The 26365-nt window shown below is 51.8% G+C and overlaps 4 protein-coding genes and 1 long non-coding RNA gene across 7 annotated transcripts in view; 2 read left to right on the top strand and 3 right to left on the bottom strand.

Annotated features, from left to right (window-relative positions):
• The window catches only part of SUCO (SUN domain containing ossification factor), a 38873-nt gene extending 30280 nt beyond the window's left edge, over positions 1 to 8593 (bottom strand). For all 3 annotated transcript variants that reach the window (XM_066324816.1, XM_066324818.1, XM_066324817.1), the window contains exon 1: positions 8352 to 8593. In XM_066324816.1, coding sequence (XP_066180913.1) covers positions 8352 to 8416 — 65 coding nt within the window. In that variant the 5' untranslated portion in view covers positions 8417 to 8593. The remainder of the gene's footprint in view (positions 1 to 8351) is intronic.
• PDE4DIP (phosphodiesterase 4D interacting protein) overlaps positions 1 to 26365 on the top strand; it is a 389196-nt gene that overhangs the window by 271234 nt on the left and 91597 nt on the right. The window lies entirely within an intron of this gene.
• Positions 12087 to 12871, bottom strand: LOC136365215 (uncharacterized). Its single transcript, XR_010744298.1, has 2 exons — positions 12541 to 12871; positions 12087 to 12412 (listed from the first exon to the last, which is right to left on the bottom strand). It is a non-coding gene; the product is annotated as an uncharacterized lncRNA (long non-coding RNA).
• PIGC (phosphatidylinositol glycan anchor biosynthesis class C) lies at positions 18454 to 19453 on the top strand. The gene has a single exon (XM_066324815.1). It carries the CDS (start codon positions 18475 to 18477, stop codon positions 19351 to 19353), a length of 879 nt encoding a protein of 292 aa, XP_066180912.1. The 5' UTR covers positions 18454 to 18474; the 3' UTR covers positions 19354 to 19453.
• Positions 23745 to 26365, bottom strand: part of LOC136364791 (dynamin-3-like) — a 65844-nt gene continuing 63223 nt past the window's right edge. The window contains exon 6 of the mRNA XM_066324855.1: positions 23745 to 24089. Coding sequence (XP_066180952.1) covers positions 24053 to 24089 — 37 coding nt within the window. The 3' untranslated portion in view covers positions 23745 to 24052. The remainder of the gene's footprint in view (positions 24090 to 26365) is intronic.

Here is a 26365-nt window from a genome sequence, read left to right as displayed (position 1 = left end):
AAATGTTAATTTACAGACAGCAAACTTCCCCTTGAGTTACTGACTTGCAGTATACACCCAGTGGAAGTACAGATCAGTATGGGCAGAACTTGCTATCTTCCTTGTGACCCAGAAGTGGGATTTTAATGCTGACTCATAACCAAGCAGACCTAATGCCCAAGTGAGATCAGCCACTAGAGACACGGTCTCAGGTAGATCTTCAAATGAAGAGATTGTTCCAAGCACATAACCCACAGCTGGTGACTTACGTGGATACAGAAATTTTCAATAGTTCCATTTTTGTAAGCATGACTCAAAACACCACCTGCTATTAAATCTCATCAAGAACAAAGGAACTTAAGCATGACTCTTTGTCCTATCATTAATGCAATTTAAAAGCTATTTTCTCAATCACACCACAAACTTTCTAGCTTAATGTGCACAAACCCAAAAGCCAAGGCTACGAGCTCAGACAAAGCAGCAGGGGTGGGTGGGGGAATCTTTACTTTCTCAGGGCAGGCTCATACTGTGGTTGCCCACTGAAGCAGAAACGCTGCTCTTCCCCTATCTGGATGGTTCACTACACTCATTGCTACGCAAATTGGCCATGGTCTGCTGATCAATGTTCTGCTTTTGAAAAGGAACGCACTGAAATTCAAAAGTGCAGGTGGTTTTGAAATTGCAGCATAGGTTTCATGTGAAAGACCATCCACTTCTGATTGGGCTGAAACTGTCCAAGTAATTGTCAAGAAGGCTGCAGAAAACAATCAGAGATAGAAAAGCTATGGATAGCTGTTCTGACAGGCATAAAAATCAAGCAGATAACGAGAACCTGATAAGAAAAAATTAATCATACAACTTACAGCTAAAAAAAAAAAATCCAAAATAGGAAGGTAAGAGGAGTTTTTCCACAATTTCATCAGACAGAAACAGCTTAGGCTGTCCTTTCCAAAGATTTCACACAACACTGACACAGCCTCAGTTCAAACACATCTGTGCTCGAAATTATTAATTTCATACATTCTCCCAAAACAAGACCTATTTCTGGACACTGGAGAGTGAAGCAGTTCAGAACAGTTTATATTTGACATCTACAAGACAGAGGAATTTGAAGCAGAGGGAAAATAAAGGGAATTTATCACCAGTGCACCAAGCCCTCCCTGCAGGCAAAGGGAAGAGCTCCCAGGGTAACCACGTCTGGACCTCAGAGGGTTGTGTTACCAACAGGAGTGGATGTGCCAGTGCCCAAGAGCCAGAGGGAGAATGAAGATGTCACTGTCCCTGCCATGTGACAACTCCCTACTCAAAACATTCACAGATCATTTCAGATAGGCCTGTGCAAGAGGCACCTGCCTGGGGAAGATCACCTTCTTCATTACAGAGTAATTGACTTTAAACTGATAAGTTTAAAACGGTCAAAGCTGTGAAAGGGCAAGGAAGGAAGGCAGCAAAATACCTTTTGCTGTGAACAAGTCCTACAAGTCTGTGACTGCCTTCACCAGCCAGTTGACAGAGAAACAGGGCTCTGCAGGAATGAGGAGCTCAGCAGATCCACAAGCAAACTCTCCAGTCAGCAGCAACCTGCCTCGCAGCCACTGGCAACACAGGAAAAACAGCAAAGACAGGGAACCCTCCCTCCCTCCCCACCAACTTCATGGGATCAATCTTTCCCTCCCAGCAGTTCAGCCAGAGGGACTCGTATTTAAAACGGCCTGCAGAACAAAGTAAATGTCACGGAAAATGAAGACCAGGACATTATTTCAACCAGTCACAGGAGGATAGGCACTTGCAAGACACTGAACTGCTGCAGCACAACCTCTCCAGACACAACACTCATTTCTGCATTTGAAGTGGAAATATATCTGGATAAATGAAAAGAACCATCATTAATCTTCTTCAATACCAATTAAAAAAAAAAAAAAAAAAAAAAAAAAAGAAGAAACAAACAAGACAAAGCAAAAACCACCAATCATTTGGAAGCCATTTATTACCACAGAAGAGTAGCATGAGTTACTAAGATAATTTTGAAGGTTATGATGGGCTTTCAAGGGAGAAAAAAGCTGAAAACTAAAACTACAAATCCAGACTAAGCAAGGCACTGGTATCACCTCATTTCCTACCACTAACTTGATTCACATGCCTAAAAAAACCAAACCCAAAACATCTGAAATTGGAGCTTTTTTTGCAAATCCTTTACAATTCTGTGGTATTTTGCAATTCAGTTTTTAATAGCTTGCCCACACTTCGCAAAGAATGTGCTCCCCAAACAGTTATTTCTCTTATTCAGAGGAGCCAAACACAAAGATACTTCTGACAATACTGAATTTCATAGCTGCATACAATGAGATTCCAATCGTTGGTTTGAAATAGGGCTTTCAGCATTTGAAACACCATTAGCATGCAAAGCTTGCAAAAGGAGGCTCCAGGAGCACCAGATCCTTTCTCGGATTGAACTGACTGACTGCATTCCCCCTCCAGCCACACAGGAATCTGCACCCTCTGCTCTGATCTGGAGATGGTGGATACATTCCAGTAAGTCCTGAGGGGGGGAAGAAAGTCAGCTCTGAGCCAAGGTATGCTCAGATATCAAACCCAAGAAGACACAGGGAGAAAGAATACACGATTTACTCATGACTGTCCACTGCTGTCCCAGGTTAAAGAACAGAAACCAGCTTCACGCCTTGCTTGCAGTGCTCCCAGGGCTATACCCCCATTCTCTCCTGGAAAAGGCAGCCGAGGTAACAGCACCTTCACAGGACTCTACGACCCTAACAGACAACAACCTACATTAAATGCAGGGTCCAACATAACATTGAAATAGGCACAAACCTCCTCTTTCTCTAAAGGAGTATCCAGGTGCCCTATTTCAGGCACTTAAAGCAGGGCACAAGTCACAACCCACAAAAGGTGTCCCTCTGGAAGCACCCCAAGGAACAGGCAGTTCCTGATGTTTCTTGGAAACAGACTTCTGCAATACTAAAGGAAGATTGCAGCTTCTGAGAAGGTCCCTGCATTCTCAAACTCTAGTTATTTTCTCTGATGCAAGAGCCTGGGGAAGAGCACACAGGAAAAAAAAAAAAAAAAAAAAGAAAAACACCATAAAACCTGACACCAAACACAAAGGCTACAGGAAAACAGAACAGCCACACACTGTGAGCAAACTTAAAGACTTTTAGAGTCTGTAGTAACACCAAGACTTCCCTCAGTGCTTAAATTCATAGGATTGTCCACACAGGCCCAGCAAGAGCAGCTGCTCTGCACCAACTCCTCATGCTAAAAACCCACCCTCAGTGCAACACAGCGGAGTGCCAAGGAGGAGGATGTTACTCTAAGTTTAGCAACGTGAATTCCAGCCTAGAGCATTGTAAAGCTACTATCACCTGACTCCCAGACATCTATAATGTATTTTTAATGGGCTTCTTATCTGTAAGGGATTTCAGCATTATCTTGATTGTCATTTCAAAACCCAACCAAGTCATTGCCATTCCTTTGTGCACCTGAGCTAATTTTTGAACTGTTGGAACCTTTTACGAATATTCCAATCCAGTTTGTTATTCACATCAACATTTTCACTCACTCAAGCTTTGGGATGAGTCTGTCTGTTATACCAGCTCAGTATTTCAACCAAGAATTACAAGAATTACAAGTTTTTAGATTTACAGTTCTAGGTTAACCTGTTCTAGGATAAATCTTTTCATGCACACTCTCTCCAGGCACAGGGCTGTAGCACCTCGAGAGTGAACATTAAATAACATGTTCTCCCCTTGAAAGAGGCAAAGAATTTCCCAAAAGCTGGATTAGTAATGAAAACTAAGGACAAGAAAAAAACTACTCTGCACAAGGCTCACAGTAAGAACACCAAAGTGAAAAAGAACTAATAGCAGGTCATAGAAAAACATTTCAGAAAGAGTTCAAATAAAGTGCTCAAGGAAGGCACATTTCACTGCAACAGGCAAGATCTTCTACACCAAGACAGCAATCTAGTGTGTTGTGATGGGGTAGAGGCTACTTCAGTACACCATTTGCATAACAAACAAACAAACTTGAAGTTTCCAGGACAAATCTTTTAGAAGATATTGCATGAAAGCAGTTCACTGATTTTCAAATAATTTTAGAAGGTAAAATAGTCAATAATTGATTGAGCCAAGCACTTGTTTTGCATAAGGCACCAGAGCCACTGCTTGCACGTACCACCTTTAACTTGAGCAGGCTGTGAGCGGGGCAGATTCGATTTTCATTTTTAGGAGTCCAAGAGTTCCAGTGCAGCTTTTGTCCCAGCCCTAAGCACAGAGCAAAGACACTTCCAAACGAGATACTCCATATCGAGGAACATACCTTCCACTCTGAAATCAGATGCCTGGAACAACAGTTGTGATTTTATCAATGCTCAAATAATTTCATTTTTCCTGCTATAAAAATGCACATGCACAGTGTTTATTTTAATATCGGCCTTCTGAAGAGATTTAAGTACACAAGAGGAGAATCAGCAGATAAAATTATGAGCTCCACTACAGGCAAGTTACTCCTGTAGTCTATATCCAGATCATGAGGGCACTGTGCTGAAAAGAGGATTTCAATGGTAAGAGGCAGATTAATGCTCACTCCCCAGCTCTACCATCAACAGATGTGAGCTCTACGTTTGAGCCACAGTCAGTAACGAGGCAAATAATCGTTCAACCAGCAAAAGCCTCACTGCAGTGAGCCCTGATGTGAGCTGCACAGCTCTCACCTGTGCAGCAGCAGCACACAATGGACCCGGGGCTGTTCTCACGGTGCCAGCTCAGCACCGGCCTTTTCAGAGCTCCTCATTTCAACAAGCACGCCCTCAAGACCAGACAGCACTGAAAATGCGAACCCTAACTAGAAATAGCTTCTCTCATGAAAATCCACATGAATCTACACATTAACAGGTGTGAATAAAACCCAGGATACCTTCCCACTGTACTTGGCAACCCAGGGGTCCTTCCTGGCTGTGCCACTGACCCAGCCCGACCTTTACAACTTGCAGGGTACACTCTCATGGTGGATTTCAAACCAAGCTCCTAGGACAGGGTTTGCCATCAAAACCAGCACATCTCACTGCTAAATCACTCTGACACAAGGCATCTCCTGGTGCAGGATACTCATGGAGTAACAGCTGAAGGATCCTGAAGTGTACATGCACTGACCCTCACCCTCCTTTTACTCACAGCTGTAAACCAAAGTAGCAGAGTTAATAAAAGCTAAGTAGGTCAGGATATGGCACTGAACTTTCCGGGATAGAAAGACAAATTACTGGATGTACGATTTCTTTATTAAACTCCCAATTAACACTTTGGAAGCGCAGCTTATGGCAGGCAAAAGCTGATGTCAGAATAATTTATACAGGTTACTCTTCAAACAGCTGTCACAGCTGGTCCCACTTTAGATGGTCCTGGTATCCTGCAAGCTTCTAAACCTACTCCACTTACTCAGCTCTAGATACTGGCAAACTACAAAGCACCACAAGTTTTAAACGTATTTTTTATATTATGATCCTCCACACAAAGGGATTAACTGGAGCATTAAGAAGATCTCTGAATTCAGGACAACAGCAGTCATTTGTCACGCACAGTGGAAGCTCCAATCTGCACAGATGCCTATTATTTTTGGAGCACTACATTCCTGAGCCATACCTCCATCCAAAGTATTTCCCTACAGCCATCCTGCTCTTTTGAAACTTGGACCAATCTCCTTGCCCCAGGTCTGTCAGAGCTGTGCCTGGTCCAACTTCAGAAAGGCTCAGGTATTGATAATCACATCCCGTTTCCTGAAAGGCACTGCCTAACAAATCCCTGCTCAGACTTCTGCGTTTTTCTGCATCTCCTAAAACACAGTCACTTTTAATGCCCAGGATGACATTTTCCAGTTCAAGCGTCAAAGCAATTCTTTTTCTCCCCACTTGGTTTTTTTTACTAATCAGCACTTCCCCACTGAACCGACTTTCTTAGGTAAGCTTGAAAATGCATGATGAGAGATTTTAAAAATTCCTATTTTAAGCTTAGTTTCAAGGAAAGAAGCAACAGCTACTCAGAAAGAAAACAAAGCCCAGATTAAAAAAAAAAAAAAAGGCAAGAAGTCCAACCAGCCCCAAGTGTGCTTTCAGCAGCTGTTTTGTCTCATGGTTTTTCTCTGACTTTTGGGGTTCCATTTGATCATCTTTTGACCACCAGTTTCACTGGCTAGGAAGAATTTCTCTTCTGCTAGCACAAAGCCCTTTGAAAACAACATCTCAAAACAACTACATTTAAAAACCCAGCATTTATAATACAGATCCTTCCATTAGCTATTTGAAGTTTCTTAACTACTGAAGCGAACTAAGCTGCTGATTTTCTTTATAGCAAGAAGTTAAATAAATTACAACTTATCAACTTCTATAGTCCACCAACAATGCATGAACCAACAGACTTCAAGACCTGAAGATCAATTACAACTCTGACATGACTGCTGGAATTAAACCAGGTCCCAACACCATCCTGCAGACAGGACTTCAAATATGAATTCACATTAGAGAGTTTGGACACCAGACTAGGAAACTGGAGTTGCATCCCTCAACATTTAAATTATTCCACTGGTTCCTAACCAAAAGCAGCCAGTGAAGCAGGGTGAACATACAATGTGAGCCTTTCTTTTTTCAAACTCTAAAAGGTTTGGGGTACTGAGATCAGCCAACTCTGAGATCAGTTAAGACACTGCTTGGAAGAACAATCCCTTTTGAAGAGTAAGAAAAAGAGCAGCTCCATTTTCCTCCTAACCAAACCAAAGAAGAACACAGAAGTTGTCAGAGATTTACAGAACAAACACATTAGTCCAACAAGATAGCTGAACACAGTATTCCTGTGTTAATATGGAATTATCCTGAAAAAAACCCAAAACAACCTGAATGTTTTCACAAAATTAAGTCCTGCTCGAACAGCAGACTAAGAATACAGCAACAACAACAACAAAAATCTACCTGACCACCTACTGATAAAAACCCCTTCCACTAACAAATAACCTGGAGGCAGGAACAGATTACCAGCCCTCAAGGCACTCTAACCAAGAAACAAAAACTGTTTTCCTAATAGGAATCCTAGCTATAGATTTGTTCTGCTGCCAGAACAAACTTTGGTGTCCAGGGAATAAAGCTGCCTGGAGACAGTTCGTGAGGCTCACAGCTCACCTGATGAAACCCACATGGCCAGAAAGGATTTTTTTTTTAAAGTTTTGCTAAATGTGAACACAGCAACTGAGTTTTCAAACACTTTTTAGATTAGCTTTTTGTCTCCAAACCCCAAAATTGCGAAGACATGAACCAAACCTGCTTCTGGACTGTCCAAACACAGTGACACCAGCATCAGCATCAGATTTGCAACTGATTGTGTAAAATAGAGATGCCTGGGCTCCCACTTTTCACCCAACTGTGACACAAGCCAGGACTTCAGGATGATTTCTTCTTTTTAAGCAATCTGAACCATCTACAGGAACTGTACTGTAGTAATACACCAGAGTGTGGCCATTTCATTTGCAATATTTGCAGTTTGCTGTTCAAGCTGGCTATCAGTTCTCAAACAGTGACTCACCAAGTTCAAAGAGGGCCAAAGTTTAAGAAGGTTGGAACTTACCATACAGAAATACATTCTACTAATATTTGTATCCTGGTAAATGTCATCTCTTAAAGGAAGTTTGAAAAGAAAGTAAACAGGGAATGCTGGAACAAAGTACAGTTGAACCCCTGTCAAAGGTACAATCAAGACAAAAATAAGAGGTTTAACGTAACACTTGGTTTAACTTAACACTATTCCTGACAGACTCAGAAAAAGGGTTTCAAGAATAAGGCCCCGTGATCTTTCAGAGGATAGTGCATGAGCTCAGCCTGAAACCGGAAAGGCAAGGATGCCTCCGCTAAAAGCGCAGAGAAACACCAGCGCACAGGTAACTCTGACCCTCGGTGTGTGGCTTCAGCCCTCACCTGAAACGCCGGGTGACTCCTGGCGCTCCCGGCAGCGGGAATCGCCCTCCCGAAAGCCGCCACCTTCCCCAGGGGAACGCGGCACGGGAGCACAGCCCGGGCTGCCCAAAGGAAGCGCCTTCCCTTGCCGGGCTGCCCAGGGCGGCCGCGGGGATTCTCTCGCTGCAAGCATCCCGAACCCGCCGGGACGCGCCGCTGCCCCAGCTCACCCTGCCCGGGCTGGGGGCTGGGCTGGCTCACCTCCACAGCTCCCTTCCCACCCTGCTGATCCTGGCACTGCCCAGCGCCCCATCCGCCCCTCCCGAGCCCCGGCTCTCCGCATCCCGCCCGGGGAGCGCTCCCCACCGCGGCAGCGGGCGCGGCTCGGGGTGCCCGGCGGCGGGGCTGAGAGGCCGGCACTCACCAGAGCAAAGCGCAGAGCAGGAGGCAGGAGCCCAGCGCCAGGGGCCGGCGGGGCGGCTCCCTCATCGTCTCCTCCGTCTGGCTGGCGCGGCCGGGGCGAAGCGGCGCATCCTCCTCCGGGCAGCGGCGGGACGCGCGGCGGGAGGCGCCCAGGGGGACCGGCCGTTGTTGCGCACGGCCCCTCCCCGCGCGCGCGCGGCCGTTACTACCCGCCGGGCCGGGCCGAGCCCCGAGCCCCGCCCCTTTCGCCGCCTCACGCGCTGAGCTGGAAGGATGCGCGTCACCCGCTCCGAGCCGGCAGCCAATGGCCTGAGCCCTCCGCCGGCTGGCCCCGCCTCCCCACCCCGTTGATTGGGCAGCGGGCTCGCCCCTCCCCGCCCCTCCGAGGACCCCGCTCTGTGAGGTGTCCGCGGCAAACAAGCCGTTAAAGGGAAATCGCCATAGTGATAAACGATGGCAGGCGGCCAAACCACCGGCCGCGAGGCGCCTGAGGAGCGTCGCTGCCTCTGTTTCCAGGGACGTTTCAAGCACCGGCGCTCCCAAGTGACATCTCTTAATTATTTTTTTTAAATTTTGATCAGGCTTCTCTGTAGGCTGCCGAACGCTGAGGCCCGCAGAGGGAAAACGGCGCGGAGGCTGCCGGGAGTTGTAGTTCATGGCCGGACAGGGTGGCAGAGCGGCCGCCATTTTGCGGCCGCCCCGAGGGGTCCGTGAGGGGCAGCGGGGCCCGGCTTCACCCCGTGGTCGTGGGCGCACCCGAGATGTGTCAGTGCACATTGATATCCATCGTGGAAGCGGGGGCCGAGCAGGGAGTGCTGCTGGGAGACGCTCAGGGAATACAGCCCAGGTAGCATCTGGGACAGAAGAGAGGAGTCTCCCCTGGCACTGGACCGGTAGAAGAACACACCAGTTGTTACCAAAACACGAGGCGTTTTGTGGATAACCCGGCCCAAACCTGCCCATTTGCAGCGCTGGTCTTCACGCTGAGGCAGGAAAAGCCTCCTTGAGGCTCACTGCTGCCAAAAACACCCCTCAGGACCGGGGATCCCGGTGATGGGAAGCGCGGGAGGAGCGAGGGCGAGCAGCAAGGCCCGGCCCAGGAAGCCCTGTGAGTGTAGGTGGGTGAGTCAGGAGTGTGCCACGCTGGAAACGTGCACATGTCAGGACTCCGAACGAGGAAGGACAGCTCAGCCTGCACGGAGGGTGTGAATCACGGCAATCCCAGCAGCAGCAGGTCACAGCTGCTGTTTTTCCCAGAGCAGCTCCAGCCTCATGACCCAGCCCTTACAGGGATGCCGTGACTGGAGTCAGCCAGCAGTGGAAACCCCTGGATAGCCTTTGTTCTTTCCCTGATTTTTCACCCTGTAACTCTGTGCCTTTGTTAACACCTGGCTCTCTGTGCCGTTGTGAAATTCCCAGAGGGGTGGAAGCAGCAGCGCAGGTCCCACCCGCCGGGTGGGGGGCCCCCCGGGGCATTTGCCCATCCCAACAACACAAAGCCTCGGCCACAAAGTGCGTGTTGGGGATGGCCAAGACCAGAGCATCCATCCGTGAAGCACTGGAAATTCAAACAACTGCTGATGTGGCTGTTGGAAGAGCTGGTAAACATTCATTAACCCATTGCTGAGTGCTGCCAGCCAGAGCTCGGCCTCAGCGCTGCCACAGGGTATGGCTGGGCCTGTCTCCATTGTCAGCCTCTGTCGTGCTCCCGGGACAGCAATTCCTGCAGCCTCCCTGACGACTGGAGAAGGCTCTGAAGCCACACTGGCTCAGCCCATGGGGCTGCTCCCTCCTGGCACAGCTCCCACACGCTGTGATCCCGTTGGCAGCTGGGGAGTAAGCACAGCTTACACCAAACATGGCCAAAGAGCTGTCACAGAGGACACATCATTTCAGGGGAAGCTTTACAGTGCTGGCATCCTGGAGAAAAAGCCCCTTTGAGTCAGGCCCCACCAAGTACGAGCATTCCCCGAAAGAGCCTGGATCAGCCAGGCAGGGTCTTATGTCCCAACCTCTGCCATACCTACATACCAGTGCTTGCTAAGCTTGTTTCTCAACCACTGATGAGGAATGTAAGAGTCAAAAAATGACAGATTACCCAGTCTCTCAGCTAGAGCCCCTAATTAACCCAAAACCCAATGACCCCTGGGGTTGCCAGGGAGCAGTTATTTGTATGGGATTCTCAAAATGTTTGTAGCAGGTTTTTTTGTTGTTGTTGTTGTTTTTGTTTTTTTTTGTTTGTTTGTTTGTTTTTCTTGTTCTTGGCCAAATTTCTCACAGAAAACCCCAGGATGAGGTGAAGTGGTGCAGTTCCCGTGGAGCCCTGGGGCTGAATTTGAGCTCACCCTGCATCCCCTGGGCAGGGAACATCTCTCTGCTGCCCAGGAATGAAACTTGGGATGTGGTGCTTGGCACCCCGGGCAGGGGAAGCTGGAGGAGGCCACCCAAGGGACATAAAGCAGCAGGAAAGGAAAGGTGGTGCTGTGTTACCTGCACAGCGATGGGGCAGTGCTTGTCCATTGCACTCCAACACTCCAAGGGGCCTGGCTGCAGAGTATCCCCCAGAGATTTGGGCATTTTGGGACTGACTTCTGGAGAGACACCTGATCCCGGGGTACCCCCTGGGCCTTTGCCTTTCAGCACTTTGCAGCATTTGTTTGCTGCAGTGGCAAAGCCTTCTCTCCCATTCATCCCTATCTGCTCTTTACAAAGGCTTCTTGTTTTCCTAAGTGTTGCCTTTTTTTTTTTTTTTAACGTGTGATTTAATTCACACAAACTCCTTCCTCTTCTGACTATTGATCTTGGCTCCTTACTGGTTAAAATAAAGTAAATCTTTCATAAGCAGGTTCTGACAACACAACTTTTGTTCCTTCCAGACACAATTTCCTGTTTAATTTCCTGACTATTTCTTACTTGGTAAAGGAAAAGCTGTAAATTGCAAGATTGCTTCAGAGACCTTCCTCTGACTTTAGATGAACCGTTAACCACTTGCAGGAGAGAATCCAGCAAACCAGCACAAAACCCATAAAAAAACCCCCTCAATTTCTTTTATATCTTCTGCAAGTGGCACCAAAAGGAAAGCTGTGCAAAAAATAGGGGTTGCAGTAATTTTCTTTGGAAAAATCAAACAGGAGCAACTCCACGTCCAGCTGAGCAGGTTAATTGCTCTCTCATCACTCAGCAAACTGCCTGTGACACATGGGCTGTGCCTCTGCGGTCCCAAATGTGAACATCCCCCTGCACAGGCTCCGATTCCCACTCCCACACTCCTTGAAACTCCGAGGGATGCCAAGAGGTTCCCGTGGTCGCAGTGCCCGGCTGATCCACCGGCACATTCCTGCAGGAGCGCTCTGTGCACGGAGCCTGCCTTGGGTAATTACCGCGCTTAGGGCTGGTGAACGTGGGCTGGCGCCGGGCGGCTCTTGGCACACGGGGACACGGTGACACCCGGCTGGGGCTGTGTGACCTGCTGCAGGACAGCCACTGCTCACAGCTCCAGCCAGCAGCCCCAGCCCTGCCCCAAAGAGCCCTGAAGTCCAGCACAGGTGGCACAGTGCCACGGCTCCCAAAAGCAGGATGGAGCCAGGTCCACCTGTGACAGTCCCTTGGGCAGCTCCTGCAGGGCACAGCCAGGCCCAGGTCTCCTCCACCTGGCTCTGAGCCCCCTCTTTAGTGGCTCAACACCCGGCAGTCAAAACTTTATGTAAGATGAAGAGAGTGAATTGAGGTGGGAATGTCACTTTAGACAACATTTGTGTTTTGGTTTCTCATTTCACGTGGCTAAATTTTAACTTTGCCTAGAAATAGGAGATAAAATGATTGCTCCAGCAGGGATGCCCAGGCAGGGTTCAGTAGGAAGCTGCAGCATCTCCTGGCCCTCCTGCAGAACCACAGAGCCTCTGCATGACAGCGAACACTTTCCTACAGCCAGTGCTTGGGAATGGATGGAAAAGAGCTTCCTGGGGAAGGGATCCACCTTATCCTAGCCTCGCTGGCAAGTGTCCCAGGCACAACTGCAGCAGCACCTTGGCAATGCTGTGACAACAGTGCAGAGCCCTGGTGCTGGAGAAGACAAACGTGGTCAGCCCCTGGGGAGCTCCTCTTGCCATCTGATGGGGCTGATGGAATGGGGAAAGTCCAAAGGCTGCTGACAGCTGAGACACAGAGAATCCAAATTAATTCTTACTCACGTGATGGAAATGTGGTGTGGGGGCTTGCAGTGGAGTGAACCATGGTGGGTGCCTTCGTGCCCATGGTGCTTCCCAACAGCTGCTGTCTGAGCCCCCCTGGGAAAAGAAAAATCAAATTTCACTGCAGAAACCGAGAAACGGTAGAACTTCACGATGAAAGTGTAAAGCTTTTTTTAGCCTTTACTTCTGGGAAGACAGCGTGGGCTGAAGCTTCCCCTTCCCTCTTGCTGCTCTCCCTGGGGTGAGAGGAAGGGCTGGGAAAGCACCTGGTGCAGCCCGGGGCTGGTTTCCTCCACTGCCCTGTGCAAATCAAGGCCACAGCTGGGGACGTCCCAGGCAGCAGCCAGTGCCGCCGTGGCCTTCTCAGCACAAACCCAACCCTGAGACCCACCCCCCATATCCCCGCGGCTGGAGGGGGTCAGAGCCCTGGGCAGCAGCGCCAGGAACACGGGAGGGTGGCACTGCCCACACAGGAGCATCAGCACCTCTGCTAGATCCGAGTGATGGGGGTGAGGGACACAAAGCGCTGACCAGGCACACACAGGGAATGCCACAGGCTCAGCCGCTTCCCTTTTCTGCCTAAAGATAAACTAAATTCCCCCCTGGCTCCATTCCCTCCCTGCCAGATATTCAAAAATAGAGAGAGGGGTATGGGGGTGGCTGGCAGCAGGACTGTCCCTCCTCAGGGACTCACATGCTCCAGGGGAACAGGCACGTCCCGCAGCACCAGCCAGACACCCCCCGCCTGCGGTCTGGGGCAGGACGGGCTCCTGTTGCAGGGAGCACTGCACGTGTTAAACTCTCCTCAGCCCCGACAATCACTGCTCGTACCGAGCACGTGGGCTCCTGCTTGCAGCTCCAGGTAGGTGCTCAGGGAAGACGGCAGGGAGGGCTCCTGCCGTGAATGTCTCCTGAGAAATTGCTATTTCCAGACTGAGGCCATCTGTGTTTGAACAAAAGCTTCTTTACTTCTTTACTAGGCCAATGGGAAGGTGAGCACAGAGGAGGAGGATCCTCTCACTGCACACCAGGCTGAAGCAGGGAGTTGCAATCTCCAGGCAGCAGCTGACAGAATGAGAGGACACAGTCTCAAGCTGCACCAAGGGAAATAGAGGCTGGATATGAGGAAAAAGCTTTTTACAGAAAGGGTGATAAAGTACTGGAATGGTCGGCCCAGGGAGGCGGTGGAGTCACCATCCCTGGATGTGTTTAAGAAAGGGCTGGATGTGGCACTTGGTGCCATGGTTTAGTTGAGGTGTTGGGGCATGGGTTTGACTCAATGGTCTTAAAGGTCTGTTCCAAAGCAGTAGTTTTGTGATTCTGTGATTCTGACCTGTGCACACCAAATCTTTCCCAAGTTCCTAGAAAAACCAACAGTGTTTGCATACATGGTTTCATCCAATATCCCCCTCCCCATTTCTTGAACAAAAATATCTCCATGGCAGACACCAAAAACCTTGTTAGAAACTCTGGGTCTCTTCACACTTCTCGCTCTGCATTCCAGAGCTGCAAAGGGAGGGCAGTGGCTGCTGTAGGAGGCTCAAGGCTGGGCAGAGTTGGTGCTGGGAAGCTGCCCTGTGGCTCCAGCCACCACCCACCCCTGAGGGGACATTGCTTTTACCCTCTGGGGAGTTGGGTTTTTCAGTGTTTTGCCTTCTGCAGCTCTTGATGCCTTTCCACTGCCATGGAAGAGCTGGGTCAGCAGTTCACATCCCATCCCTACGCTACACATTTAGGGCTAAACAAGGGGGGACAGAGTGAGAAAACCCTTGGCAATGCTTTGTTTTCGAGCCCTGCTCTGCCAGGTCTTGGAGACACCCATGTGGACCATAAGACTCCTTGTTCCCAAATCTGTTTTCACCTTCCAGCTTCCATGACAACCCAGGCTCATATCCCATAGGTAGGTTTTATTATTTTATCCCCAAGATCTGGTTTCCTCCTCGCATCTCTGTGTTAGAGATGTGCCACATACGGCTGAAGGTCAAGCTGAGCTTACCTGAGCAGCTGAACTTTGGACTCATCCCACCCTGGAGCATTCTGCAACTGGCAGAGCACATTGCTGATGTCATTTTTGGCTGTAATTTACTACGGGTTTTCTTTTTTTAAAGCAGATTAAAACCAAAAAACATCTATTAGGTGACAGCTTGACCCTGATGGAGTTCCCTGACAACAGGCCCTGCTGAACCACTGCCCTGGAGCTGGCCAGGCCCTGGGCTGGGCTGGCTTGTCCCCTTTTCCAGAGCCCAGAGTGGGTGGTGGGGAGGGTGTTTTGCCAAAGGGATCCATTCTGACCGTTGGGGAATGCCAGGAGTGAGGGAGCTCAGTTTCACAGCCCCCACCACGTGCTGTGTGTTCCAGAGGTCACATCCCTGCAGGCATGTGTCTTTCCACATCATACCCTCCTGCCCCAGATCCTCAGCCTTCCCATCTTAGCTCCCTGCAACAGGCTCAGCAAATCCCAACCCTTGCCCTGGCAGACGCCAGTCCAGTGTGGCCTTCTCAGACCCAATCCCAATTGCCTGGACTGCTCTGCCCAGCTCTGAGCAGGGTTTCTCCAGCAGCCTCATTACCTCCCCATCTCAGCTCATGAAATCTGACCTGCACAGAGGGAAGGGAGAGCTGGAGCAGCACCAGACTCCTCCATGGCCGGTTCCTGCAGGGCTCCCAGGGCACCTAGCCCTGTCTGCCCCAGTCTCCCCCCCTCGGGGCTCAGCCCAGCTGCAAGGGCTGCTGTGTCCCGATCCATGCTGGGGGCTGAAGCTAAACAATCCTTAAATAGGTGATTGCAGGAGAGCAGGCACAGCCTGTGTCATGGGCCTTTTAAGGCAGGAGACGATCTCTGGACATGGAAAAATGCAGCCGCTGGAGCTGCGCCAGCCTCCCCCCTCCCTGAAAAACATTCCTGGGGAGGGAGGGTTTGGATTCAGGGGCAAAGGGGAAGGCTGGGGGATGGCTTGGCAGAGAAATGAGGCCCAAGGATCCATAGCTGTGCTGTGGCGTTCCCGTGGGGTGACACGCAGGGATGCCGGGGAAGAGCCCTGTCTGAGGGACTGGGAGAAGTGCAGGATCCATCCTCATCCATGCAGCCTCGGGCCAGGCCGGACCCTGAGCAGAGTGTGCTGTTCAGTTACGTTGAAGCCTCTTTCTGCAGAACAAGTGACGGTCGCAAGGGGAATCAGACACACCTGGAGGCAGCACTGAGGCAGTGGTGAGGGAGCAGTGCCTGCCATATTTTGATATTCAGATATCTCCAGTGGAGGGCCACAGCAATCCCAGCTATTTCAGTCTCAGCCTGTCACCTTTTCCAGCCTTCCTTCCAAACAACTTTAGCAGTGTATTCCAACATTCAGAGCTGACAGGCACTAAACAAATCTGCAGGGGGTCCCTTTGCAAAGGGCAGGGCAGAGCCAAGCCTCAGCATACCCAGAGTTTGTAGTGCCATGGCACCCAACCATTTCAGCAGAGGGGTCAAAGCCCTCACCATCATACATCCTCTCCAGAGGCCAGTGGCACTTGGGGACACCTAACTGTGAGGTGAGGGGAGTCTTGTGGCACAGAACCCAGAGTGGGAATTTCGATGCACACAAAGGACTTTTGTATTCTTGACCTTAGCTCTTGGTTATCCCTGCCAGGGGAGCTCCCAGGAGGGCTGAGGGATGACTCCATGGCACAAGGTCCCCTCTGAGCAGCAGGGCTGGCCAGTGATGGTGACGGTGACGTGGCAGGTCCCGTGGCGGTCCTGCCAGGACATTGTGCAGGCAGGAGAGTCCCTGCCCTGCGGCAAAGTCTGGGCCACCTGAGCAGGGCTGAGCTGCCCTTTGCACCGTGGGCGGTGCCATCACACGTGGCAGTCACACGCTGTCCCCTCCCAGGGACACAGTGCCAGCGCAGCGCTGGCAGCTGCTTTGTCCCAGACCCTGCTGGGGTGCCCCAAGTGCCACGTGGGTCTCAGGCCCTGTGGGTCTCGGCACTGGGCTGGCATTGCCAAGGGTGCAGAGCCAGCGCCAGAGAGATCCCCTTGTCCAGGTGGGCACCCCGTGGGGGCTCCAGCTGCTGTGCCGGCATCTCCCACGGCGGTTTTGCTGTGCTGGTGTCACCCAGCGTGGCTCCGGAGCGCTGTGAGTCACTGACCAGCCCCAGCCTCCCACCTCTGCCTGCCTCCAAAGGGCACTTTGCTGACCCACAGCAGAGGAGATTTGAAAGGGCACACAAAGTACCCTTCACCTCTATTCTCTCCACTCCACTGGGGTTTCTACATGGACTTGACCACGTGGAAGCAACCTCATGCTTCAGCCCAGCCTGCTCTTCTTCGTCCCCAAAGATCACAGATGTGCACAAGAGCCCAAGGCCAGGTTGCAGCAAACCTGCTGTCACCACTCACAGCGAGAGCACAGCATTGTCCTGCCCATGCCCACGGGAGGTTGCATTCCTCTTCTGTGGTGGCTGTGGCACTTGTGAGAGCAGCAGGAATGGCACTCTGCCCTCCCAGCTTTCCTTCTGCATGCCCCAGCTTTACTCCATGACTTTGGGAGAAGGACATTTTGTTCAAAATCTCAAGTTCTCAGACCCTGGGCATCAAGGCAATGCCAGCACTCACAGGAGCTGGCAGCACTCCCTGTCCTTGTGGGCACTGCCTAGTGCACATGGAGGCACATGCATGGCTCTGTGCAGACTGTGGGGCTGGGGGCTTTTAGGGAGGGCAGCTCCATCCTGGCTTGGAGCCTGCTGGCATCGCCCCTTGGCATGGGGTACCTGCACAGGGTGAGTAGCTGCCTCTGCCCTGCCGAGTGAGTGCAGTGACACAGGGCTGGGAGGTGGCACTTGTTAGATGTCACTGTGGTGTGGCTCACTGTGGTGAGGTCCCCAAAGGTACACCAGCAGTGTGGGCCTTACCTGGTGCTCTGCATGTATCCTAATGAGGTGGGATCTCTTTGGAGAGGCTCCTGTGGCAGGCTCTGGGGTGAAAACAATTGACAGCTCTTTTGCCTGTTGCCATGAATGCCCCTTCCCACAGCACAAACAGGGCACTGTTCAGGGCTGCTTTGCCCCGGGCCGAGGCCTCTTGAGTGAGGCCAAAGTAAGCAGCTCCTCAGCAGCAAGCACCTCTCTGGGGCTGGGAAGGCTCTGACCTGAGCACAAGCAGACACAGACTTAAGGAGAACACTAACCTCTGTGAAACTTCCCTTAACATGCCCCTGTCCCCTTGCTGCACATGCTGAGTCCCTTTGGTGTGGAGATGGGCAGCACAGGAGATGGGTGTCCCTGCACTGCTGCACCCCTCCTGCCCTGCTTTCCTCCTCCTGCTCCACTCTCGGGCAGGGCAGGACTGAGCTGTGAGCAGGCAGGAGCTGCAGGGGAAGGGCGCCCTGTAGCATCACACCCACATTCCTGACCTGGCTGCTGGAGCGTGGTTTGGCCAGAAAAGCAGGTGGACCGGGACAGGAGTGGGGCTTGCAGCACGGGCTGGGGTCATGCTCCCAGCAGCAAGGCTGGGCACGCACCGGGCTATCCAAGCACAGAGAGGCCCTGGCTAAATCCCATCGGCCGGCTGCTTTTGGGCTGCAGGGGGACAGCCCTTGGCCACGGTGTGGGGCCGTGGCAGGAGCATCCCTCCTGCCCGCTGGGCCGGCCGGCTTGCGGGGCCAGGCAGAGGCGAGACAGCGCCCAGCCTGCGCGTGGGACAAGGACTTGTGGCTCTCGGCACGAGCAGGTCCCAGCACGGAGCTGCGGTGTGCCCTGAGCCCACCGGCAGACGCTGCTGAAGCTCACAGGGAGCGGGGAGCGCGGCTCGGCGGGGCCGGGCCCTCAGGCGCGGCGGTGCCGGCCCGTGTCCCGCGGCTCCGGCCGGGAGGGGGCGCCCGCCAGCGCCCCGACATCCCTTGCGCCACCTCCGGCGGCGGCGCGGCCCGCGGATCCCCCGGCGGCCCCGGGGCCATGGAGCCCGTCCCCGGGCGGCGCTGGCAGAAGGTGCTGTACGAGCGCCAGCCTTTCCCCGATAACTACGTGGACCAGCGGTTCCTGGAGGAGCTGCGAAAGAACGTGCACGCCCGGCAGTACCGATACCAGGCTGTCGTCTTCCAGTCGGGAGCGGTGGTGCAGCAGCTGTGCAGCGTCTGTGTCTTCGTGCTCACCTGGTGGTACATGGACGCCGGGGTGCTGAGCCCGCAGGGGCTTTTCGGAGCGGCGCTGGTGTCCTCCCTGCTCGGCTACGTCCTGTTTGACGCCGTGGACGGCGGGGCCGAGCGCCGGGCGAGCGGGCGGACGCGCTGGGCTGACCTCAAGAGCACACTGGTGTTCACCGCCTTCACCTACGGCTTCTCGCCGGTGCTGAAGACGCTCACCGAGTCCATCAGCACGGACACCATCTATGCCATGTCGGCCCTCATGCTCCTGGGTCACCTCATCTTCTTCGACTACGGCGCCAACGCTGCCATTGTGTCCAGCACGCTGTCCCTCAACATGGCCATCTTCGCCTCCGTGTGCTTGGCCTCGCGCCTGCCTCGCTCCCTCCACGCCTTCGTCATGGTCACCTTCGCCATGCAGATCTTCGCCCTGTGGCCCATGCTGCAGAAGAAGCTGAAGGCGCGGACGCCGCGGTGCTACGTGGGGGTGACGGTGCTCTTTGCGCTGGCAGCGCTGGCGGGGCTGGCCACGGTCTCCAGCGTGGGCGCCGTGCTCTTCGCCTCTCTGCTTCTCGCCATCTCCTGCCTCTGCCCCTACTGCCTCATCCGCCTCCAGCTGCTCAAGGACAACATCCACGGGCCGTGGGACGAGGCTGAAATCAAGGAGGACCTCTCCAGGTTCCTCATGTAGGCCCGAGGGACCCTGTGCTGTGAGCCGTGCGAAGGTCCTGGCTGGGGGACAGCCCTGTGGGGGAGGACACCTGGGCCAATAAAGTCTCTCACACAGCAGCGAGGACCGCTTTGTGTTCCCTTCAGGATCTGTTCCCAGAGCTGCCTTGTGTGGCCTTGGGGCAGGCGGGGAGCACTCAGCTCTGGCCAGGCACACCCACACTCGCAGCTCAGGGGCCAGGGGGATGTGTCCCTTGGGGATGTGTCCCATGGAGTCCTCAGCCCCAGGACCCGCAGGCTGTGCTGGGCACTGCCAGCACTCCCCGGGGACAGGAGGGCTGCTGATGGACCTGCAGGGCCGAGCACGAGGGCGGCTGGAACGGGGGCAGAACCCCCCTCACCTGCACCCTGGCCCTTGTGGGTGCCAGAATAGCCTCACACCGCTGCCAGACACCACACCGCCCTAAATCCCTTAGGAGATGGGGCGATGAGAGGGCGTCGGGCCTTCCTCTCATCCCTGACCCCTTCCCAGAGGCAGATGTGGCTTTGCTGCGGGTCCAGCCCCGAGGCAGAGGGCTGGAGCTCAGCACAGCTCCCCGTGGGTGCACACCCACCTGCCGGGGAGATGGAGGCTGCCGGGACAGCGGCAGGTCCCACCCGAGCCCGTCCTCCGTGTCCGTCTGTCCGGCAGCGCTCCCACCACAACAGAGGGCGCTCCCGGCAAACAAGTCCCGCCCGAGGCCTGGCCGGGACCTCGCCGCCGCTTTCCCGTTCCCGGTTCCCGGCCCTCGGCAAGCCCAGCCCCGCTCCGGCCCGTCCGGGGAGCAAAGCCCTCCAGAGCCGGCCCCACGGGAGGGAAGGGATGCCCACACCTGCCCCAGCTCATCTCCCAGGGCTGTATTTGGCATCAGCCCGGTTTTAGGAAACTTCTCTTTTGGAAAAGCTGCAGGAGTGCAGCTTTGTGCTCGATTTCCCCCATCCCAGCGAGCAGGCGCTTTTCACGCTCTCCTTGGGCTTTCTCGGAAATGAGCAACCCCCGGCGGAGTCCCCAACACCTCTAGCGCTTTGTTACTGCTCTTGCCAAGTGTTAAATGTTGCTCTTGTCGTCGTGGTAACGACTACATTTCATTTTGCTTTTAATTAAAACTTGTAGAAGTTTGGAGCCCGTGCTCGGGTCTCTCAGGGACCACAGAGTAGCCAGATGCTCAGTCAAGACGACATTTTTTAGCTCTGCAGAAAGAGGGCTGTTTTTTCACAGGGAGGTTTCCCAGAAAGCTGCTCAGTGACCCCGATGTCCCATCTGGCACGGGGCTAATGCCAGTGTAACACTGCCATCCCAGATTCACAGAGCCCATTGGTACAGGGGCAAGGCTGGAAGGTAAATCAAAAATAAATCAAATCTCATCTGCTTGGCCCCTGGCTATTACAGCAGAGGCTACAAGAAAGCAGAGTTTCTATTGCACCCACTCCTCCATGGGGATAGATTTCCCCACAAAGTATTTTTCTCAAATTTACACTGTCAAAACCAGCTCAAGGCTAGGAAAACTGCAAGCATTGGCCACTCAAACATTTCAGGTGGTGCAGATGGGCACAGGCTGCCCCTTCCCCTCAGCTGGAGCAGGGACCCGAGCAGATCCCCCATGGTCACCTGTGTAGACCTGCAGACTGATGCAGCAGTCTCCATCCACCAGCTCCAAGGGGATGCAGACTGTGTCCCACCCAGCCCTGCCCACAGCCCCAGACCCCTCTGCTCTATCCCAGCTCCTTCCCTTCACCTCCGTAGAACGAGTCATAGAATTCTAGGATTAGACGGGAACAGCCTCACTCCTTGCCCGGAGGCCCCCTGGGGAAGGGCTCAGCCCACCCCTCACCTGCCCACAAAGACACCCTGCCCACCCTCACCTGGGAAATGAAAACAAAAGTCCACAGCCTGGATGCACAAAGGGACCTTGAAGGAAGGAGGAGTGCAAAAGGGAGCCAGGGAGAGGAGCGGAGGAGACGCCAAGGGCAGGCAGGGCTTCCCCAGGACTTCCCTGACCTCCTCCTGAGGACACGTGCTCTGCAGTGCTGTTGCTATTTAAGCTGCTGTATAAACGGCCATTATTGGTATGTCTGCATGCCTGAGGTCAGAATATCCTCTACAGAACAGGAATTTGCCATAACTCTACACCTAGCCAGTAAAGCTGGATGCCCTTTGGGCATTTGCTACCTGAGCAAACCTCCACTGAGACCCAAGAAAGGGCTCCTTGGCTATCGGTGCAACAAATACTTCATCAACCAACCCTAAGGAGTTAAATGGTTTTTTGCATTCCAAGTTTCTTTCCCTTAAGATTCAGTCCACTGAGATCAGTCCTTCCATGGGACATTTTCTTTTGATTTGAAACTGGCCAAATGTGAGTAGCTGTGAAGTGGCTGGGGCTCAGCCTTGCTCCTGGGGGAGCTGCTGACAAGGGCCAGCTGGAATCTCCATCTCCAACTTTGCTGCAGGGAAAGGCCAGTGTCAGCCACCCACACTGTGCTGTCAGGGGGCCACATCCCTCTCCACGTGGGGGCCTGGATCTGGGAAGCCTGCAAAGGAAAAAGCTCGACTCTTTAATCAGGAAACCAAAACAGGATTTTGGTCCTAACCCCTCCACTGCCTGGTAATGTCACTGGTGCAGCACCCTTGTCCTTCTGCAGAGCAAACACCAGGGCAGGCTGCAGACAGCACAGATGAGGTGAAACGGCTTCTTCAAAAAGCCACCCTGTGAGCTGATGTTAAAGAGTGTGCCAGGTGTTCCCAGCACACCTGCTCCTGTGCCTTTCTACTTGAGAGCTTTTAGAAATAGCTACCATAAACCTGCAGAATCTGGAGTCCTATTTTCAACAGTATTTTTTACCAAATATTTCGTGAGAAGGTAAAGATTTGTGTGGAGGATTTACCACCATAAAATGCTCCAAGAAACCAGTTTGTATCTTCCAGCCTAATGCATGGAGGCCAGAGGGCAGCTGGGAGCTCAGCAACAGCTCCTGGCTGGGTGCTGTGGGCCAGGCCATTGAGCTAAAATACCATCCACCTTTGATTTGTTGTTGGTACCATGCTGTAGCACAGAGGGACTGCAGGGAGAGGTTCCCCCAGCACAGAACAGATTTTTGAACAACCTGGGGAAAAAGCAGCTTGTGAAGTTCAGCCTATCCCCCTTCCCTTTTACCTGAGGCATGAGCAAAACCTCATGAGCTCACCAGGTATGAAGACTGTTGCTTCTGCAGTAGTCCTGGAAGTGCACAGTTCCTGAACTCTGCTGAGGTGTTTCTGCCTCAGCTCCTGATGGGTTCCACGGGTGAAAGCTGCAGCCAACCTCAGCTACTCCATTCTTGGGACAGTTGTTTTCCTGGAACTATAGGTTTCCCCTTCTCTCTATCTCAGGGTGCTGGGAACCACCTTGCCCAGTCCCAGCAATTCCTTCTTTAGTACATGCAGTTCAAAGGTACAGGAGGGTGTGGGGTTTTTTCCCCACTTTTTACTACGCTGTTGCTGTTTCTCTCTCCTGCTCTACTAAAAGAACAAGTCTAAGTGAGGAGAAGAAGGAAAAATGTAAGTGCACAGCTTTCTGGGCTTAAATCCCCTTCTATTTTGAGCAAACTCAGTGTCTGGTATTTACCAGCTCATGCAGGTGGTTCAGCAGCTCCCTGGATATTTTAGAGGTCAGCAGGACCTAAATCAGCTGCAACAAGAGGAACTGCCCAGATTCAGCGAAGCTGCATCACACCAGGCTTGGAAACAAGCAGGGGCCGGGTGTCATCTGGCCCTTCTGCACACACAGAGTGATCTCATCCCCCGCCTGCCCTCATCCCCAGCAGCAGCACTGCAGCTCCCTCTGACCATCACCTCCCTCCTGCTCAGGAACAGCTTCTCTGGGCCGCTGAAACACCAGGCTGGAGTCCAGTGCCCAGTGCTCCCTCCTGACTTACCTGCACGGTTTTGCTTTCCTGTGAGGAAAAACAGCCAGTTCAACCCATCAGTTTCCCTTTGTTCAGACTGGCACCCTAATCAAGCATATCATTTAAATCCCAGATTTTATCTTTCCCACAGGGATGGCCACATTTGGAATCCCAGAGCTAGCTGGGACTTAGAGCTACTTACAGCTGTCTGAGCTCAGATGCTCCAGAGAGGTCGGCCTGCAAGGAATTCAGAGGTTTAGCTTGAAAAAAAGGGACACAACAGCTGCGATTTATTTATAAATGTGCAGATTGATCAATCTAGAGACTTTCTAGAGACTGCTGCAATCTTCTCCTTCGAGTTTCCGCTCAGCCAGGTGCTGCTGCTGGTGCACTGGACATGTTTGGAACTCTGCTGGCTGTTCTTCCTGCTAATGCTAAGCCAAAGCCATTTATGTGGAGCAATCCTGGTGGTGAATGAATCCAGAAGCAGTGCTGGATCTCCAGCAGAATGTCCATCCTCCCTCCACAACCTTAGAGGGTGGGAGCCTCCATAGAGCCCAGGTAATTCCTCCCACAGGGTGAGAATGTCTCCATGTGAGAAAGAGTGAGTAGACCCTTCAATAGAAACACAGGACACACTCCTTTTGTAGTCAGAATTTTACTTTCTTTACATCCAGGCTTATCATTGACATCTGAAAATTAGATCTTCCATTTACAAATCGCCTAGTGCAAATTTAAGGGAATTTTGAAAAAAAAAAAAAAAAAAAAAGACATTGCACGTAACACAAAAGAGGTGTGTGTTAGGATGATCTTCCACGAACAGCTGGTGGAGGTCGCCTAGGAAAAAACCAAAAAATAACCCAAAAATCACAGGGACAGGGGGAGATTTAAAACAAAAGGCCAAGATACAATAAAATGACTCATATACAGAATTCTCTTAATAAACTGGGTTAAGAGAAAAAGGCACAGAACATGCATATTAAGGAAAAGAGCAAGATTAGAATCAGCTGGCTCTCAGCACAGCCTGGCTTTCATCCTCACTCCCTCTCTTCTGACTTGCCAGCGCCAAAGAACCAGAACAATTCCATCCCAGGTGTGGAGGTCACTGGTCACAGGCTTTCTAATTTTCTTGCAGCAAATTATACCCTCTGGAAGAGCTTTTCCCCACGCAGCCCTGAAATTCTCACCACTATCTGCTTCAAACAGTGTTCTTGGAGTAGAAGTTTTGTGAGGTTCTGATGAAATGAGGAATGATGAAACAAGATGGGCTGTGGGGTGGACTGGGGTGTCTGGAGGGGACATTGCTGGCTCATCCAGGGGTACATCTCGTGCTCCAGCCAGAGGGGACACGTGTGACACTGCTGTTCCCTCAGGGGAGTGCACAAACTGCCACAGACATTGAAGACCACTAAAGAAATCCCCAAATGTTACAGGATGCAGCTGGGATGTTCCTGCTGTGCTCATCCCACCTTTTGCTCTCTCTTTTCCCAAAACCTAGGGACCCACTGTGGTGCTCCCACAGGAAGCTGTTGTGCTCTTTGTGTCCTACAGATCATTCTCGAGCACTGATTGCAGCTCCTTGGCTCATCCTGATCTGCAGGAGGAACTGAGTAATCAGGACATCTGCACATTCATACACAACTTTTAGGGGGAAAAATCCCTTTCAGGCACATTTTAACTGCAGCTTCTGCTTTGGAGGACTCAGTCTGGCCTGCTCAGCTCTGAAACTCCTCTAGATGTGCTTTCCTCAGCAATGAAGTGCATCCCAGATACTGCTTGTAAAACATCCATCCATTTCCCAGCACAAAATATCTCTGCAGCACTCCAAGCCCCTTGCAGGGAACAGGCTGAATGCTTCCCAATGGGTTCCAGCTCCCCTTTAATGACATCTCCAGTGATCTCAGCACAACAGCACCTCCAATAAATCCTCCCTGCAGTCCCCACCGAGGCAGTGTGGAATGCTGAGATGATGGTGTGAGACAGAAGACACCACTCATACACATCCAGAAAGTAATAATAAAAGCCCATCAAGAATTGCAGTTTATTTCAGGTTCAGAAATGCAGCATAACATTTTTACAGCAGGTGTATGTGATGCTCAGTAATGACCACGGTTTCAGGAATCCACTCGCTGTGCTCAAAGGTCAACACCAGGAACCGTTTACAGATTACGAAATCAAAGGCAGATGGTTTGGCTCACATGAAGTAGGGCATTAACATACAGAGCAAAAAAAGAAAAAAAAATCAGAAAGGAATTAAGCGTTTGCTTCTTACAAAAAAGAAGTCATGGTTTACCCCGTCCTGGAAAAGTAAAGAGACAGCAGTAAAGCAAACGGCCGGCAAGGCGGGACAAATCATAGATCAAGCAAGAGTGGAGGACTGTCTGGACGGGAGGAGCCATCGGCATCAGCTCGCCTGCAGACAAAGCAAGAGGAAAGACAGGCAGAGTAACATTCATTTACATAAGGGAGCTGTTCTGCACCAGCCTGGGAGCAGGGGCAGTGCCACAGCAGGAGGAGCTGTGCCGGGAGTGCACCAGGAGGCTCCCTGGTGCCACAGGGACAAAGCAGGTCTGCTCTCAGTTCAGGAGGTTTGGACTATTTTAAGACAGAAGGACAGAACTAGTCAGAAATCCCAATGGGCTGTACACATCATGGCTAGTGGATCTGTCTGGAACAGAGAGGATAATATTTTCTATGTCATACTTGAACACAGAATGCCATAACCTATAATGTATCTTCTTTAATATAATAAATAATCTACTTTTAGGAGGCTTACTCAGAAAGTGCAGCAAGATCAGCAATAAAATAAACACACATTAACTATGTACACAAGCCTTTTGTTGAACACACAATCTTTTTAACCCTAGCACAAGGTCCCTCGAGATCCAAGGCCGAGAGCTGTTCACACGCAAGCTCTTCAGCTGTGGTCAGCCACGGTGGGGTGAGGTGGAAATGTTCTCTAGGCAGAGATCCAGGCTCAGCCTAAATGCAGTATTAGATGAGCACCCTCCTGAAACTTAGCAACTACACCACCCAGATCTTTCTGTACCTCAGGTAAGATCAGAAACACCAGTGTTGCTTTGTTATTGCTCCACTGTGCCCTGGCAATCAGA

The sequence above is a fragment of the Sylvia atricapilla genome, chromosome 9 (genome assembly GCF_009819655.1).
Source record: "Sylvia atricapilla isolate bSylAtr1 chromosome 9, bSylAtr1.pri, whole genome shotgun sequence".
NCBI classification, from domain to species: domain Eukaryota; kingdom Metazoa; phylum Chordata; class Aves; order Passeriformes; family Sylviidae; genus Sylvia; species Sylvia atricapilla.
This window is presented reverse-complemented; position numbering and strand designations above follow the sequence as displayed.

What these genes read in the sequence shown, in the direction of transcription:
- PIGC (XM_066324815.1), top strand. Translation starts at nt 18,475, where the DNA reads ATGGAGCCCGTCCCCGGGCGGCGCTGGCAGAAGGTGCTGTACGAGCGC.